This window comes from Colius striatus, chromosome 21, assembly GCF_028858725.1.
Source record: "Colius striatus isolate bColStr4 chromosome 21, bColStr4.1.hap1, whole genome shotgun sequence".
NCBI lineage: Eukaryota > Metazoa > Chordata > Aves > Coliiformes > Coliidae > Colius > Colius striatus.
In genome coordinates, this window is record NC_084779.1 from 4,731,775 (window position 1) to 4,747,684 (window position 15,910).

General features: G+C 59.6%; 3 protein-coding genes across 3 annotated transcripts; 1 reads left to right on the top strand and 2 right to left on the bottom strand.

The window, feature by feature from the left end:
- Positions 1 to 40: 40 nt before the first annotated feature.
- Positions 41 to 5,752, top strand: CASP9 (caspase 9). Its single transcript, XM_062012866.1, has 9 exons — positions 41 to 172; positions 1,229 to 1,448; positions 1,946 to 2,037; positions 2,628 to 2,804; positions 3,332 to 3,421; positions 4,055 to 4,202; positions 4,676 to 4,855; positions 5,025 to 5,134; positions 5,223 to 5,752. Exons 1-9 carry the CDS (start codon positions 41 to 43, stop codon positions 5,313 to 5,315), a joined length of 1,242 nt encoding a protein of 413 aa, XP_061868850.1. The 3' UTR covers positions 5,316 to 5,752.
- A 1,732-nt stretch (positions 5,753 to 7,484) lies between these two features.
- Positions 7,485 to 9,583, bottom strand: LOC104556604 (chymotrypsin-C-like). Its single transcript, XM_062013264.1, is given in 9 exon segments — positions 7,485 to 7,856; positions 7,955 to 8,100; positions 8,545 to 8,681; positions 8,771 to 8,896; positions 8,974 to 9,071; positions 9,155 to 9,246; positions 9,365 to 9,443; positions 9,445 to 9,528; positions 9,530 to 9,583. Coding segments are annotated over 9 exon segments (1,188 nt in total).
- Positions 9,584 to 10,110: 527 nt separating this feature from the next.
- EFHD2 (EF-hand domain family member D2) lies at positions 10,111 to 14,840 on the bottom strand. Its single transcript, XM_062012867.1, has 4 exons — positions 14,642 to 14,840; positions 11,335 to 11,482; positions 11,046 to 11,180; positions 10,111 to 10,921 (listed from the first exon to the last, which is right to left on the bottom strand). Exons 1-4 carry the CDS (start codon positions 14,827 to 14,829, stop codon positions 10,787 to 10,789), a joined length of 606 nt encoding a protein of 201 aa, XP_061868851.1. The 5' UTR covers positions 14,830 to 14,840; the 3' UTR covers positions 10,111 to 10,786.
- Between the last annotated feature and the right edge of the window lie 1,070 nt (positions 14,841 to 15,910).

Here is a 15,910-nt window from a genome sequence, read left to right on the forward strand (position 1 = left end):
ATGGACACCGCGGCGCTTCCGGGGCGGCGGCGGCGGCGCCATGGAGGAGGCGGCGCGGCGGGCGCTGCGGCGCGGGCGGGCGCGGCTCGTGGCGGGCCTCAGCCCGGAGCCGCTCTGGCGGCCGCTGCAGCAGCGCGGGCTCTTCACGCCGACCATGGTGGAGGAGCTGCAGGTAGGGGCCGGGGCCCCTTCGGCGCGGGAGATGGGGCCCAGGGAGGGGCTCGTGTGGTTTGCCCCGGGGGAACGCGGCGGGGGACGGGCAGCGAGTCGTCTGAGGGCGCAGGATGGCCCCGGTGTCCCCTCAGCCGCGGTGACAGGCCTGGGGGTGGCTCCATCTCCTCTCAGGCCCAAGGGAGGTCCCTCCCATCCCCTCACCCCTGTGACGGGCTTACAGGACCCTCTCAAGTCCCCTGAGCCCTGGTGACAGGCCCAAGGGAGGGCTCTGTGTCCCCTCAGCCTGGTGACGGGCTTACAGGACCCTCTCAAGTCCCCTGAGCCCTGGTGACAGGCCCAAGGGAGGGCTCTGTGTCCCCTCACCCTGCTGACGGGCTTACAGGACCCTCTCAAGTCCCCTGAGCCCCGGTGACAGGCCCAAGGGAGGGCTCTGTGTCCCCTCACCCTGCTGACGGGCTTACAGGAGGCTCTCAGATCCCCCAAGCCCCGGTGACAGGCCCAAGGGAGGGCTCTGTGTCCCCTCAGCCACAGTGACAGGTCTGGGGTTGTCCCCATCTCATCTCAGGCTCAAGGGAGGTCCCCCCGTGTCCCCTCACCCTGCTCACAGGCCCAAGGGAAGGCTCCATGTCCTCTCAGGTGTGGAGGGCCCTGTGTCCCCTCAGCCCCAGTGACAGGCCCAAGGGGTGGCCTCAATGCCCTCTCAGACCTGAGGGAAGCCTTCCTCTGCCCCTTCGCTCTGGTGACAGGCCTGTCACCTTACCTTTGTCTTACCTTCATCTTTTGGGGACAGGCTGGGGGTGCTCCTTCCTTCCTCCCTGCTTGTCTCAGGGGCTGGCTTTGTGGCTGGAGGGAGATGAGGGCCAGGGCTCAGGTGGCTGCTGGGGGCCTCTGTGGCTGTCCCCCCTGCGTCTCAGTCTCCTTTGCCCCGTGTGGGTGTTCTCACTTGCATCCCCACGTTTCCCCTCTCGGGGTATGGGTCAGAAGGGCTGCTCAGGTGCTGCTGTGCCTTGGCTCAGGGTGAAGGCACGTTGTCCTGGGCTTTCCTCCTCTGCAGAGCGCTGGCAGCCGAGGGGAGCAAGCCCGGAAGCTGGTTATTGACTTGGAGACTCGAGGGAAACAGGCTTTTCCCATGTTCCTCTCCATCCTGAGGGACACTGGGCAAGGGGACCTGGCTGACATGCTGATGGAGGAGTACCAAGGCCTGCCAGCAGCACCACAGCCAGTGGACCTGCAGCCTGTCCAGCTGGACATACATGCGGAGAAGCATAATAAAAGTAAGTACTGAGAGTGTGGCTGTTCTCTGTGCAAACAGCAGCATGGGGGTGGCAGCTGGGAGCCCTCTCACTGGGGATAATAGTCTACAGAGTCCTAATTGTTATTATCCTGGAGCACAGCTTGTGGAGATGACTACACAGAGCTGTTGGGAGAACATGGTGCCAAGCCCAGCACTAACCCCTGGCCCTCAGCACCTCAGCTCCACGGCTTTGGGATCCCTCCAGGGCTGGGCACTCCCCCAGCTCCCTGGGCAGCCTGGCACAGGGGCTGACAACCCTCTCAGGGAAACAGTTCTGCCTCAGCTCAGCCTCTCCTGGGGCAACTTGAGGCTGTTTCCTCTTGTCACTGTCATCTACAAACTTACTGGGAGTGTACTGTTGTACTGCAACCTTGCAGGGAGGTCACTCAGGTCCTTGTGGGGTTGCTGGGTTGGTTCCTTGTCGTGTGAAATCACGAGGGGCAGAAGGTGTGACCTGCGTGTCCTGTGTCATTACAGATGTGAACTTCCCTGAACGTTTGCCCTTCCTGGTCCAAGCTAAGAGCGAACGCCCTCGAACGCCGGCTGTAGACAAGAGGAACCATGACTTGGTTAGTATTTGGTTAGGCCAAAAGCATTCCCTTCTAAGTAAAAGCTTTGTGCCTTGTGGGTGGCTACCAGAAAACAGCCCTGGAACTGCTGGTCCTTGCTGTGTGTTACCTGAACCATCACTCTGAGGCTGACATTGCCGTAATGGGGCCGATTAGCTCAGAGAGGGTCAGTTGTTACCCAGCTCCTCCCTAAGGTTACCACAGCTACAACACAAATAACATAACACAGAGCTCAAGCGTGTGCTTAGTTTCTTGGGTAAGCCCTCAGCTGTTGTTCATGGTAAAGCTGAATCTCTAGGAATCCTACCTGCCCATTCTCTTGGCTCCTTGTGTTGGCTCTTGCCTGAACGGTGCTTATAAACCTCCCAGAAACTTCAGCTTGCCATCAGAGACAATACAGATGAGGCAGCACCTGGTTGTTCTGTGTTCCCCTGCTGCTGCTAACACTGTGCCTGTGGAGAATGGATGCTCTTGTCCATCCCTCAGCCTGGAGAAAGGAAAGAGCTCCTGTTGCTCAGTGGCATTGTTTTGTGCTGGATCAGCTGGTGCTGTGAATAACAGGCTGTTTCACTGCAACGTGTGCTTGGCAGGTTTATGAGCTGAAAGCAGACCCATGTGGACGCTGCCTGATCATCAACAATGTCACCTTCAGCAGAGACTCCTGTCTGTCCCCTCGGGATGGTTCTGATGTGGACTGCAAGAAGCTGGAGAAGCGCTTCAAGGCCTTGCGCTTCGATGTCCTGACCCGGCGGAATCTGCCAGCTCAGGTGAGACCATCCACAGCCAACTGCTGCAAGGGCTGAGAGGGGAGAGCCTGGCAGCAACAGGACAGCGTAAGGGGATGTACCCCCACCTTGGCAGCACACAAAAACCCTGTCTCATTCTGCACCAACTGCTCACACCCTCTTGTTTTATGGTCCTGATACAATTGTAGAATGAGAAAGGACCTTGGCATGTTTTCACTCTTCTGCCTGAACTTTGCTTCCTCCTGGCTGTGGTTTCTAGGAGAGTGGGTGAGGCTGTACGTGTGTTACAGCTCTGGCTGGGGTTGTGAGATGCCTGTCAGTACAGTCCTTGGCTGTTACTGGAAGCAGCACAGGGAGCTCAACTATGCAGAGTGGCTGCTGGAGGTGGAACAAAGTCTCACTCACCCACCAGACCCTGCAGCAGAGAGATTGGCTGGAGCCTTCTGAGTAGCACAGCCACGACAGAATGATGAGAGCAGGGCTCAGCTGTAACCTGTGGCTGAGCTGCAGAGGTTGATTGAACTCTTCCCATGACATTTTCCATGCAGGAAATGGTTTCTGAGCTGCAGAGACTGGCACGGCGGGACCACAGCGCCTTGGACTGCTGCATCGTGGTCATCCTCTCCCATGGGTGTCAGGTAGGTTTGGGAGGTCTCTCTCTTTGCTCTCCCAGGCAGGCTTGCTCACGTGGGACAGGGCTTTGCCCAATGGTGCTGTCTCAGGAGTGGTGGGAGGGAGGTGGTCTGTCACAACCAATGGCCATTCTGCAGTTGCAGAGTTACCCTCTCGTGTGTGGAGTGAAGGAAACAGGAGCTTCTCCTGTGCAGTCTGATCAGTGGGGCCAAGGGAGAAGCCTTTTCCATCAAGGAAGGTGGAGTGTATAATTCAGAGCTGAAGGGTGGGCTAAAAGCCCTCCCACCATGGTTGTGTAGTCCTTCCTCTCTCTCCAGCTCTGATGGGGGAGATGCCAGTGGTAGTAAAGCCATCATAAGGCAGAAACCTGGAAGGGTGAGAAGAGCAATTGGTAGGAAAATGGTGTATGTCACGTGCCCATTGGCCTAGTGGAGGAAGAACCCTGTCAGTGTAGGAGGTGGAGAACAGGAGGAGTTCGATAGATTGGCTTTAGAGTGTTTCCAAGGACTCAGGGCCATCCCCTGAGCAGCGAGACTGGTTCTGGTAACTTTAGGCTACAAAGCCCCTGATGGGGAAGGGGTCCCTTCATCACCACCCTCCCCATCCCTGTTACTACCTCCTGGACTTTCCTCTTGCAGACCAGCCATATTCAGTTTCCTGGAGGCGTTTACGGAACAGATGGAACTCCCATTCCAATAGAAAAGATTGTCAACTATTTCAATGGGTCCAATTGCCCGAGTCTGAGAGGAAAACCCAAACTCTTCTTCATCCAGGCCTGTGGTGGAGGTGAATCTCTGTTTTAGCTGCTGAAACAAATCAGCTACTGGGCATAAGTAGGCTTTGGAACATGCCAAGGCTTTGACTTCTTCCCTTTTTGCTCTTCAACTGTTTCTCTGGCTGTCTTCTATTTTCAGCCACGTGTTCGTGCTGCCAACACAGGTTGAGATAAGAACTCAGGCACGAGGCTCTCTTAGGAGGGCAGTGCTCATTTGCCTGTGCTGGAAGGGTTTTTCCACATGGTAGGGCCATGGGACAAAAGGAGTGAAGTAACCACAGCCCAGGCCTTCACCAGAGAGGTTGGTGAGGAAGCATGGGCTGAGGGCTTTTATGGGAGTCTAAAAGCTTTTGTGGGCCAAAAGGCTTTGTTTGCGTGCAGGACCTTTATTTAGTGCCTCATCTTTTCTTAAGGGAGGATGTAAGGTCATGGAATGCTTGGGTAAGATGAATTTCAGGGGTTGTCTCCTTGCTGCTTGTTGCAGAACAGAAGGATCGTGGCTTCGAAGTGGATCACGATTCACCCAGCGACGAAGCTCCAGAAGGTTCTTTGGAGTCAGATGCTGTTCCATTTCAGACTCCACTGGGTAATGGGGATGAACCAGATGCCGTAGCCAGTTTGCCCACCCCAAGTGATATCTTGGTGTCCTACTCGACTTTCCCAGGTGAGACAACTCCCACTAATCCTTTCCTGGGTGAAGGGCAATTAGCAATAAAGTGGGAGCCTCATGGCCAAAGTCAGGGAGATGGCCCTCTGAGAGCAGCAGGGCCTTGGTGAGGTGAGAGCAGTCAGGGGGCCTGAGCAGCAGCCTTGTTCTCCTCTTTCCTCTGCAGGTTTTGTCTCCTGGAGGGAGGTGTCGAGTGGCTCGTGGTACGTGGAAACGCTGGACAGCGTGCTGGAGCAACACGCCCGCTCGGAGGATCTGCTGAACATGTTACTGCGGGTGAATATCCCCCTTGCCCTGCTTTTGCTAGTCAGGATGAGGGAAAGAAGTCAGGGCTGCAATCAGCCTCCTCTCCTCCTGTTCCCAGGTGGCCAATGCTGTCTCTGCCAGGGGCAGGTACAAGCAGATCCCTGGCTGTTTCAACTTCCTCCGGAAAAAGTTCTTCTTCTCCTGCAAGTGAGGTGTGTGCTCCGAGGCTGAGTCACTCCCCCACAGCTGGGTGAAATCAGCGCCCTCTAGCACTCGGCGTCGATGCTGCCAGCAGCCTTTGTCAAGATGTTTGTCCTGAGAAATGTAACCTGGGAATGCTCTCCTCGCTGGGAAAGAGAGATGAGATGGAGAGCAGTGCTGGAATGTGTGAAGGGCAGAGCCGAGGTGGCCAGAGGAAGCCCCTTTGCCAGGGCATGTGCCAGCCCAGCGCCTTGAGAGTGCCTCACCACAGCTACACTCAGCTTCTGAGTCCTCTCTTCTTTCAGTGGTCAGGATGTGTGTGTCATTTGCTGCCTGGATAAGTGATGGATGGCCATCCAGGGCTGGCACTTGGGGACAGTGCAATGAGGTGGGTTTTTTTCCAGTGCTTCTCATTTTCAAGTAAAAGGTGATGAAAAAGGGAGCAGATCTTTTGCATGTGTTCCCTCGTCTGTTCTGTCCTGTGGATGCCATGTCAGCCTCTCCCAAAGGCTTCTTGGAAAGGAGAAGAGCCAGAAAAAGCTGACTTGGGTCATTTTTTTAAGCCTCCTGCTGTTTCTGCCAGATTTTCTAATAGCTGTGTGAGCGTAAGGAGAAGGCAGCTCACATCCTGAGGAGCCAACTGGACACCTAAAGGGAAACTGAGTGAGATCCCTTTGGATATGACAGCCAAGTCCTTACCCCAAGGAGCTGCTGAGGGTGATCAGTTTGGGTCAGAAACCCTGGATGTGCATGGGATTGTGAGAGGGAAAGCATCTTTGGTGACCAAGGAGCTGCTGTTTTGAGCAGCCATGGTTCATGTCACTGGGGATGGTTCCCTGTCATGAGGGGTTAATGGTCTCCATGTACAGTGACCTCAGCAAAGAAGAATTGGGCAAGATGCCCCATCAGCCTTGCTTTCTGGTTCCTGCCTGCCCTCTGCACCACAAGCAAGCTTAAGACATCATTTTGAGCACCATGGGGAAGGGGACAGAGCGTACAGGTGGATGTACACGTAGGACATGACGGTATGTTGTGCCATAACGAGCTGTGACCAGTACCTCCCCCATGGCTGGGGTCCTGCTCCCCAGCCCTGAGAGCCACCCTCATGGATGCACCACGCTGCAGAGGTCACACCTCACACAGCTCCTTCTCACCAACACTGCCCTGAGCTTCTCAGCCCAGGCAGGGCCTCCCCTCCAGCCCCAGACACAGACACTGCACACAGGGCATGGCTCCATGCGTCTCACAGATGGGCATTTATTTCCCCACCACCCACTGTGTATCTTCCTTTTGCTGTCACACTCAGCACCACACTTGACAGAAGTTCCCAGCCCGTGCCTCTGCTTTGCCCACTGCACTGCCAGCCTGGCACGTGCTGCATGGGCTCGGTGGCACTTGAGTCGGTGGCACCACGGCTCCTAAGCCGGCCACTGACCCATCATGGCTCTTGCTGAGCTCCAGGTACTGCTGGCTGTCTTTGGTCATCTTCCTCCTCCCACAGCAAAGCTCCTCTCCAGGCTGTCCAGGCACTGGCATTGCCACTGCCTGCCTGAGGCTCTTCTCAGGGCCTTCTGGCTCGACACCCTCCTGGGCAGCCCCTTCACACCCACAGCTGGCTCTGTCCCCAGAAAACCCCACATCTGCCCCGTGGCAGCCCTGGCTCCTCTCAGGGCCCCACAGTGACCCCAATGCCACTCCATCAGCCATCCCCACCTTTGTTTCTCCAGCCACCATTGAAGGAGACTCCCCCTTCATGGCAAGACACTCGGCTTCTGGGCTGTGTGGTGGGTCCTGGGGTTGGCAATGCTGTGCCACTGCTGAGAGGCTCCAACTGGGCTCCCTCAAGCTCCCCCTGGACCAGTCAGCCCCCCTGAACCACCCCAGACTCAAATCAGTTCCCTCAAGACCAGGTAATCCAGGGCCAGCCAAACCCCCTACAGCCTCCTGAGACCTACCACATCCCCAAGAGGCCCCCCAAGGCTCACCTGGATGCCTTAGAGCCCTCCCAGGACCCCACAAGCCAGACTCCAACCCCTTTCCCCCAGACCACTAGCCCAGCCTCCAGCCCCTGAGTGCCACAGCCGGGGCTCCCCACTCTGCCCCCACCCCACAACTGAGGACAGCTCATGGCTGTATACCACAATCTTCCTGGGTCCCCAGCTCTGCCATGTGACCCCGCTCAACCCCAAATAACCAGCGAGACACAGGAGACCAGCTCTGCACTTGTGCCTTTATTCCACTCCAGACCTGTCGCGCCACGCGCCGCCGCCTCAGTTCGCGCTGATTTTCTGCCAACGACAAGACATGGGGTGAAGGGGGCACTCAGGGTGAGACCCTCAGCCAGGAGGGGACAGGGACAAAGCAAGTGGCCCCTCCTGGGGTGAGAGGAAGGTGCACCCACCTCGTTGATCCAGTCGATGTAGGCAGATACCCTTGTGAAGACCGTGGGCTTCCTGATGGTGTTGCAGCCCAGGCCGGAGCCGAAGCTGACGATGCCGTCCACCTCCCAGACCCCGTCATGGTGGCAGTTCAGGGGGCCACCCGAGTCCCCCTGCCCGGACAGACGGATGTTCCACAACCCATGTGTCCTCCCGTGGCCACCCCACCACCACAGCGCCATCCCCCAGCCCCCGTGGTGCCGCCACTCACCTTGCAGCCGGAGACGACGCCGTCCCCGCCGGCACACACCATGGTGGTGCGCACGGTGCTGCCCCACCAGCTCGTCTGTGAGCACGTCGCGTAGTCCACCACGGGCAGCAGCGCCTGCTGCAGGACGTCAGCCAGCGGCCCGTTTGCTGCAATGACAGCTCTTCAGCGTGGAGAATGGGAGACTGAGGGGTGAGCTCGTGAATGTTTACATGAAGGGTGGGTGTGAGGAGGATGGAGCCAGGCTGTGCTCAATCATAGGACAATGGGCAATGGGTATAAACTGGAACAGGAGAGGTTCCAAAGGCAAGGAAGAATTTCTTCCCTGATGAGGTGAGGGAGCCCTGGCAGGGGCTGCCCAGATGGGCTGTGGAGGCTCCTTCTCTGGAGACATCCCAACCCAGCTGGATGAGTTCCTGTGTGCCCTACTCCAGGTGGTGCTGCTCTTGCAGAAGGTTGCACTGGATGATCTCTCGAGGTCCCTTCCAACCCTTCAGATTCTGTGATTCTGTGACAGCCTGACCTCATACCTCACACCTCTGTCTATCCCCTCAGACCCCTCCCCAGGGACACTCTGTCCCCCCCCAGCTCACTGCTGATGCGTCCCCAGCCAGTGACGTAGCAGGGGTAGTCATTCTCCAGGATGAGGCCGGAGGGTGGCAGGCAGGCAGCCTGGATGGTATCGCTCTCCTGCACCTCCTCTGCCAGCTTGATCAGGGCGATGTCGTTGCTGTGGGGAAAGCCAAGCTGTAGGGAGGAGAGATCCTGCCTGTGCTTCTCCCCCTGCCCCATCCCCACCCAAAGCATCCTGTCCCCTACATGATGAGGAAGGAGTTCCACTTCTCGTGCACGATGATCTTCTCCACACCCACGGCCACTGAGCCTGGCTCATCCACTTCAGACAGGACCTGCTTGCCCAGCACCACCCGGTACGTCAGGCTAGAGCTGCCAGTGGGAAGAGAAAGGGTGTCAGTCTCCACAAACATCTTCCTCCCCATCACAGAGACCCCTCCATCCCTCACCTGATGCAGTGGGCAGCTGTCAGCACCCAGTTAGGGGCAATGAGGGTCCCTCCGCATGTGTGGCTCCAGCTCCCGCTGCGGCTGTACTGTAGGGAGATCTGCAACGGCCCAGGCACAGCGTCAGAGCAGGGATGTCCCTCTCCCCAGTCCCCTCCCTGTCCCTGTGCCCCCCTTCCCTTACCTGCCACGGCCAGCTGTGGGCCCGGGCGTCTTCACCACCCACCACACGGGCACCCAACAGCGGCGGCACGGCCGGCTGACCGCATCCATAGGCTGTGGGGCAGCCAGCAAAGGGACCTCAGCCACCACCTGCACCCTTGTTCCTGGGGCCATGGTGGGTGCTGGGGTCCCATCTCCCCCACCCCATCCCCTCCCTGCTGCACACACCCACCGTAGCCCAGCAGCACAGCGAGACACACAGCTCCCAGCATGGTTGCAGTCAGCCAGCCCCAAGGTGCTGTGGTGGGGCCAACTCACCCCTCTTATAGCACCCATCACAGCAGGGACCTTGGTGACACTCCTCCCACCACTGCCATGTGGTGACTGTCCCACGCTGCGGGGGACAGGGGGCTCTCCAGCTCTGTTGCATCATCTTATCATCCTCTCCCATCCCACCTGGCAATGGCCACATCTCATTGTGCTACGTGATGTGGAGGCCTGGCCTCAACCTGGGGTCCTTCTCCAAGGGGACAGCCACACCGCTCTCCGTGGGGTGCCAGACAGCCCAGCTGCACCCCAACCTCCAGCACCCACCGCCTCAGCATGCAGGCCCCCTGCCCACTGCCTCCTTAAGGCCAAAGTCCTCTTATCTCACGCTCCAGGTGACCAAGGCCAGTCAAAACCCCACGGCTACCAGCCAAAACTGAATGGCTATACCAAAGACCTTGGATAACACCCTGTCCACACAGCTGGATTCAGCCCCCACTGCTTCCCACACCCACATCCCGACACCCCAGGCAGCCAGGACTGGGTACCCGTGGCCAGAGCCCTCTCCCTGGCAGGCTCCTTCCCCCCTCCCTCGAGCCCTGGCTGCCCCTCAGCCTCCTGCACAGGCACCCAACACGCTTAAGAAAGATAATATTTATTTGGGATCAAAATAAAAACCCAAAACAACAAAACACAACCCCCTTCCCTCCCTCCCCCAGCCCCAGTACTCCTGCACGGGGGCTGCTGCAGGACAGACACAGCCTCTCGACAGCCCCCAGCGACTCAGGGGCTCAGCTGACTGACAGGGACCACTCGTGGCTACAACACTTCATCCTCCCCCAGGGCTGAACTCAACACAAACACACACACTGCAGCTTCCCAGGTCAGCAGCTGCTTCTCCCTCTGTGTCTTTCAGCAAAATAAAGAGAGGCAGAGGCAGCTGCCCACTGCTGAGCACAGCTCATGTGGGCCCTCGGCCACCATCCACACGCAGCAATGCCAACAGGCACCAGGCTGGCACGGCCATCCCAGCAAAACCCCGTCCTGCAGACCTCACAGTGCATGCACAACACTCAACAGCCCGGGCACTGCTGCCCCGGGCACGGCTGCGGGCAGGGGACAGGGTGCTGCTGCCCTGCGGGGCTCGCTGGGGGTGGGGGGCACGCTGGGGATGCAGGGGGGCACGAACAACACTGACAGACACCACAGCAAGAGGGAAGGAGCCGGGACTGAGCGGGCTCTGTGCCAAGCCCAGACTGGGAGCCCGTCAGCAGCCCGGCCTTTGGGGAGTCACAGGTGGTGCGTGGCTCAGGCATCGCTCCTGGCACGGTCGGCACACGGCACATGCAGCATTCCCAGTCCCGCCTGGCCCCGTGCCAGGGCCCTGTCACTGCTTGAAGGTGGACTGCAGCTCCTTGAACGCTGCCTTCCTCTGCTTCAGCTCCTCCGCCTGCTTCTTCTTCTCCTCCTGTTCTGCCTTGATCTCCTCCTCAAAGCGACTGGCGTCGTGGATGGCTTGCACCTGCAGACAGCGGCGTGTCCCCTGAGAGCCCTGCCCAGCCCTGCCCCAGAGAGCCAGCACCAAACCACCCTCATGCATCAACTGTTTCGGATGGAGACCTTTCACCCCCTGGCACTCCTCTCACCTTGGCCTCGAAGAAGTTCTTGGCACCTTTCACGCCCTCGGTGGAGACGTCGATCTCGGAGAGGCGGGCCAGGGCGTGCAGCCCGCTGTCCTCCTGCAGCTCCCCTGCTGCTGCCTTCCGGAAAATCAGCAGGAACTGCCAGGCCAGATGCTGGTGTCAGCTCCCCCAGGAGCCCAAAGCCACCAAGGCTCCCTCCCCACCTTCTTACCTCCAAGCCCAGCCCTCCGCTGAGCCAAGCAGCAGCCGGAGACACCTCCCTAACGGCACGGAGGTTGGCCTAACCTCTCACCTCTCGAAAGCTGAGCTTGCTGTCCAGGTCCTCATCCACTTCTTTGATCATGTTCTTCAAGCCCAGGTGTGTTTGTGGGGCCCCCAGCTTCTCCATCATCAGCTTCAGCTCCATCAGGTCAATGAAACCATCTTTCCCTGCGTCATACCTGCAGGAGGGAGACGTGGTCCCACCAAATCACCATGGGCCACGGACATCATCCCCCACACCAGCCCCTCTGTGTGTGCCCAGCACCCGCTGCCCACGCTGCCAGCAGGGAACAGCAAGGACTTGGGCACCAATGATCTCAGGCGTCTTGCCAGACCACGAGAAGCTGCTGGCAAACCACTAACAGCCCCCCAGGGCACCATCCGGGATCATTTCTACTTCCAATTTGGCAGCAGAACCCCTGAGGATGCTGCCAAACCTGCTCCTGGGCCAGGAGCCTGACCACACACTCCTGACTGCTCCAAGGAGTAAGGGGCCACAGGGCTTCACCCACCAGGCACCACTCCATCACTCCTGGGGCACGACCAACCTTTCTCTTGGCAGAGCTGGCAGCTTGCTCTGCTCCCAGTGATACAAAGAACAGAGGAATGGGACCCCCCTTTGACAGAGAAGATAAGCAAGTCTTTGTGAAGAACAAGGTGTGTAGTCAATAGACAAAGAATGGGAGAAAAGACCCCCTTGGTATAAACAGGATAAGCAGACAGGATAAGCAAGTTGTGTGCTGAGGGTGATTTGGTGCCAGTCAGTACTGAGCACCCTGGTTCTGCTGAGTGACAAAAGCAGAAATCAGGACTTGTGACCATATATGGACAAACTAGGTTAAAGTTCACCTCAAACCAGCACCCAGAGACCTTTCCCCAAATTCCCCTCTGTGTGGCTCCCCAGCACAGGCAGCTGCTCTGCCCACAGTGATTGTGCAAGACTGCTGGCTGGCACCTTCTTGGGCAAGAGGCACGTCCCAGTGCAATGCCCAGGGAGGTGGGGGAGTCCCCAGCCCTGAAGCTATTGCAAAGCCATGGAGCTGAAGTGCTGAGGGCCATGGGTTAGTGCTGGGCTGGGCAGGGTGAGGGGAGGGCTTGGACTCCAGAGCTTAAAGTGCTTTTCCAACCTAAATGCTTCTCTGATTCTATGCAGAAGTGAGTGAGCAGCTGTCCAGCTGCACCCATCCAGACCAAGGGCTTTATTTTTGCTTTGTGGCTTGTGCTCTCCGTGCCTGCAGGCGTTGCAGCAGCCAGGCACAGCACCACACTCGCCACGCTGCGGGTCCATGACTCATTTGTACCTTCTCTGCTGTGGTCTGCACTGTCCCTGTTGCAAGAGACGCCTTCCTCTTCTCCCACGCTGCTGGGGCCCTGAAACAGGGCTTGTCCTGCACCAGCCCCACTCACCTCTGCCTTCCACCACCACTGGCACCCCAGGAGCAAGGCTGGGGGAGCAGACCCCACAGGCTTTCTTCTCTGAGACCCTTCTCAGAGCATCACACAGTTTCTCTGCAAGGGGCACGCTTGCTTGCATGTCCCATACAAGCCATCCCCCAGCTACAGGGAACTTCCTCGCTCATGTTCCCCTCCTCTGGCTTTCAGGCACACAAGCAGCCTCTGCTTCTCCTGGGAAAGCTCCTAAAGGACAACATCTTCCCTATAGACTGCAAAAAAACCCCCCTTTTGTGTGTTTATTGACCCTGTACAACCAGCTTGCTCAGAGGCAAGGGCAGCGTGGCAGGGCTCGGCTCCCTGGGAGACAATCCCCCGGCCTCCTCCAGCTCGCACAGCCCCGGGGCCGCTCCGCCGGAGGATGCGCAGCCCCGGCGCTGCTCCTTTCGCTGCAGCGAGACGCTGCAGGTGTCAGAGCAAACACGTCTGCTTCACACGCCCGGCTCCCTCCTTCATCTGCGCCGGCCAGACTCCCACCACACGCCGCTCGTCCCCCCGCCCCCTCCCCATCGCCATCTGCGCCGCATCACCCGCGCCCGCCCACCGCCGGCACCACGCGCGGCCGCCCCGGCGGCCCCTCCGCACCCCGGACGCTCCGCTGCCCTTCTGCTGCAGTCCAACCAGCCCCCTGCACGTCCCCCCCGCGCTGACATCCCCTGGGGGAGGTGGGGTGGCGGCCCTCCGGGAAGAAGCAGGGAACGGGGAGGCTGAGAGGGCAAAGCTGCACCCTCAACAACCCCCCAGAGCCTCACTCTCCAGGCCTCGCAGCCTCCATCCCCTCTGCTTTCACGCAGCATGCTTACACAGATTTGCATCCCCCCTGCCCGGTGTCAGATAGGGTGAGGGGCTGCAGCGATGCCTCCACACTCCCCTAACCCCCTCCCCGCCACCTCCCGGAGGCCACCGGCTCCCTGGGGATGCTCTGGGCCAGCCCCCTCGCCTCCAGCTCCTCACGTGCATCGTGGTGTGACCGGCAGCGAAGGCCACCCCGAATTTCCATCTCCCCCCTGGAAATTTCCAAGGCTCGGCGCTTGCTGCCAGCCTCCCCGGGGCCGGGGGCTGAGGTCGCCCAGTCACGCTCGGTCGTGCGCGGCGGCACGCAGCGAGCCCGGGGACGGATGCTGAGGATGCTGAGGATGCTGAGGATGCTGAGGATGCTGAGGATGCTGAGGATGCTGAGGACACGCCGCATGCCCGCGCCGGCCCTGCCGCTGCGGCCCCGGGGGCTGCACCGCTGGCAGCAAAACGGGGCGGGGGGGAAACCCTGGATGCTGCGGCAGAGGCAGCTCCCCACACCCTTGCAGCCCCCCAGCCTCAGCACCGAGGGTCTCTCCTCCCAGGAGATGAGGGACCATTCTGCAAGAATTTAGGGGTGTGCAGGAGTCTCTCCTGAAAGGAGGTGGGGGGAAGGTTTGTCTCTGTCATCCCTCTTGAAAAGGGCTCAGGGCAGGGGTGAAGTCTGTGGGATCCCTTCTGCAAGGAGCTGGGGGTGTCCCTGGGATCCCTTCCACAAGGAGTTGTGGGTGTCTGTAGGATTCTTTATGCAAGGAGTTGGGGATGTCCCTGGGATCCCTCATGCAAGGAGCTGGGGCGTCCCAGTCATCCCTCTTGCAAAGGAATGGGATGAGGGAGTCCCCTCCTGCAGGGAATAGAGGGTCCCTCCTTTAAGGGGATGGGGAGAAGCCTCCTGCAAGGGGATGGGGAGTCCCTCCGGCAAGGAGAAGTGGGCAGGTTGCTCATGCAAGCCCGGGGCGGGGAGCATCCCTCCGGCTGCTGGGGCATCTCACCCGCCGGCAGCCAGCGGCGGCATTCCGGGGGTGCCCCGGCCAGGACCACCCGGGGGTCCGCATCCCCACACCCCATCTCCCGTCCCCAGCGGCACTCACTGTCGGAAGAGCCGCTCCATGTCGCGGAGCTGCCTCCGGGAGAACTCGCGGAATTCCCCGGCGGGGCTGAAGACTCGGCGACCGCCCCCGGGCGAGCTCTCGCCCCCTACCCGCCCCACCGGGCTGCCCGGTCCCGGCCCGGGCTCCGGTCCCCGGCCCCGTCGTGCCGACAGCTCCTCCGCCGCCATGGTGCCCGGATGGCCGCGCCGCCACCGCTCCGCCCCGCTCCGCCCCGCCGCCGGGGGCGGCCCCGGGGGCCGGGCTGCAGCCCCCCGCCGCGGGCTGGACCCCCGGCGCGGGATGCTCCGGCTGCAGCCGCCGCCCCACACATCGGCCCCTCAACCTTCTCCCCACCCTCCCGCTCCCACCCGCCCGTGGGATCTCCCCGAGGATGCGGAGACGAGGTTGTAGTGAGGTGGGGGCTGGTCTCTTTACCCCAGTAACTAGTGACAGGACAAGGGCAAATGGGCTGCAGCGGCCCCAGGGGAGGTTGAGGTTGGAGCTGAGGCAGAACTGTTTCCCTGAGAGGGGTGTGAGCCCCTGTGCCAGGCTGCCCAGGGAGCTGGGGGAGTGCCCAGCCCTGGAGGGATCCCAAAGGCGTGGGGCTGAGGTGCTGAGGGCTGTGAGTCAGTGCTGGGCTGGGCAGGGTGAGGGCAGGGCTGGCACTGCAGCAGCTTAAAGACCTTTTCCAACCAAACCACTTCTATGATTCCTGAAGCTCCAGGGAAGGGGATGCTGCAGCCCTGGCTGCACCTACAGCTCCATCGCTTCACAACCAGGGAAGTGAGAGAACCAACATCCCATAGCCCCAAACTACTTGATCAACCTGCAGAAGGTGGCCACAGATCAGAGAGACAGGCTTCCAGGACAGTGTTCATGCTATGCAGGTGAGCCAAGGTCACACCTTGCCACAGACCACACCAGAAATCAGGCTTGGGCCACTGCATGCCCCTGGGTACCTTTTTATCCCCATCAAAACCAATAAAAACCAAATCCCCCAAGCCCAGTGGGCTTTTGCTCATATCCAAGTTATCCTCAGCTGAGAAGATTTGCTGAGGACTCAGCACAGGCTGCCCTGAGCCATGCAAAGGCAGAACGGCTGCAAACTCGTACACACACAACCTTTTCTATTCCATCAACCCCACCAGGCAGTATGGGACAGGTACTGTGGGAAAAAATCAGGTCCTTCACACCTTCCAGTCACACCAGCATGCCCAGGAGCTCTGGGAAATGCACCCACACCTCGTATCACCTCCAGCATCAGAGTCC

Coding starts and splice junctions, on each gene's coding strand:
- CASP9 (XM_062012866.1), top strand. CDS start 41: ATGGAGGAGGCGGCGCGGCGGGCGCTGCGGCGCGGGCGGGCGCGGCTC. Junction 4,856..5,024: donor GTCCTACTCGACTTTCCCAG/GTGAGACAACTC, acceptor TTTCCTCTGCAG/GTTTTGTCTCCTGGAGGGAG. Junction 5,135..5,222: donor TGCTGAACATGTTACTGCGG/GTGAATATCCCC, acceptor TCCTGTTCCCAG/GTGGCCAATGCTGTCTCTGC.
- EFHD2 (XM_062012867.1), bottom strand. CDS start 14,829: ATGGCGGCGGAGGAGCTGTCGGCACGACGGGGCCGGGGACCGGAGCCC. Junction 11,483..14,641: donor ATGGAGCGGCTCTTCCGACA/GTGAGTGCCGCT, acceptor TCCCTCCTGCAG/GTATGACGCAGGGAAAGATG. Junction 10,922..11,045: donor AGAACTTCTTCGAGGCCAAG/GTGAGAGGAGTG, acceptor CGCTGTCTGCAG/GTGCAAGCCATCCACGACGC.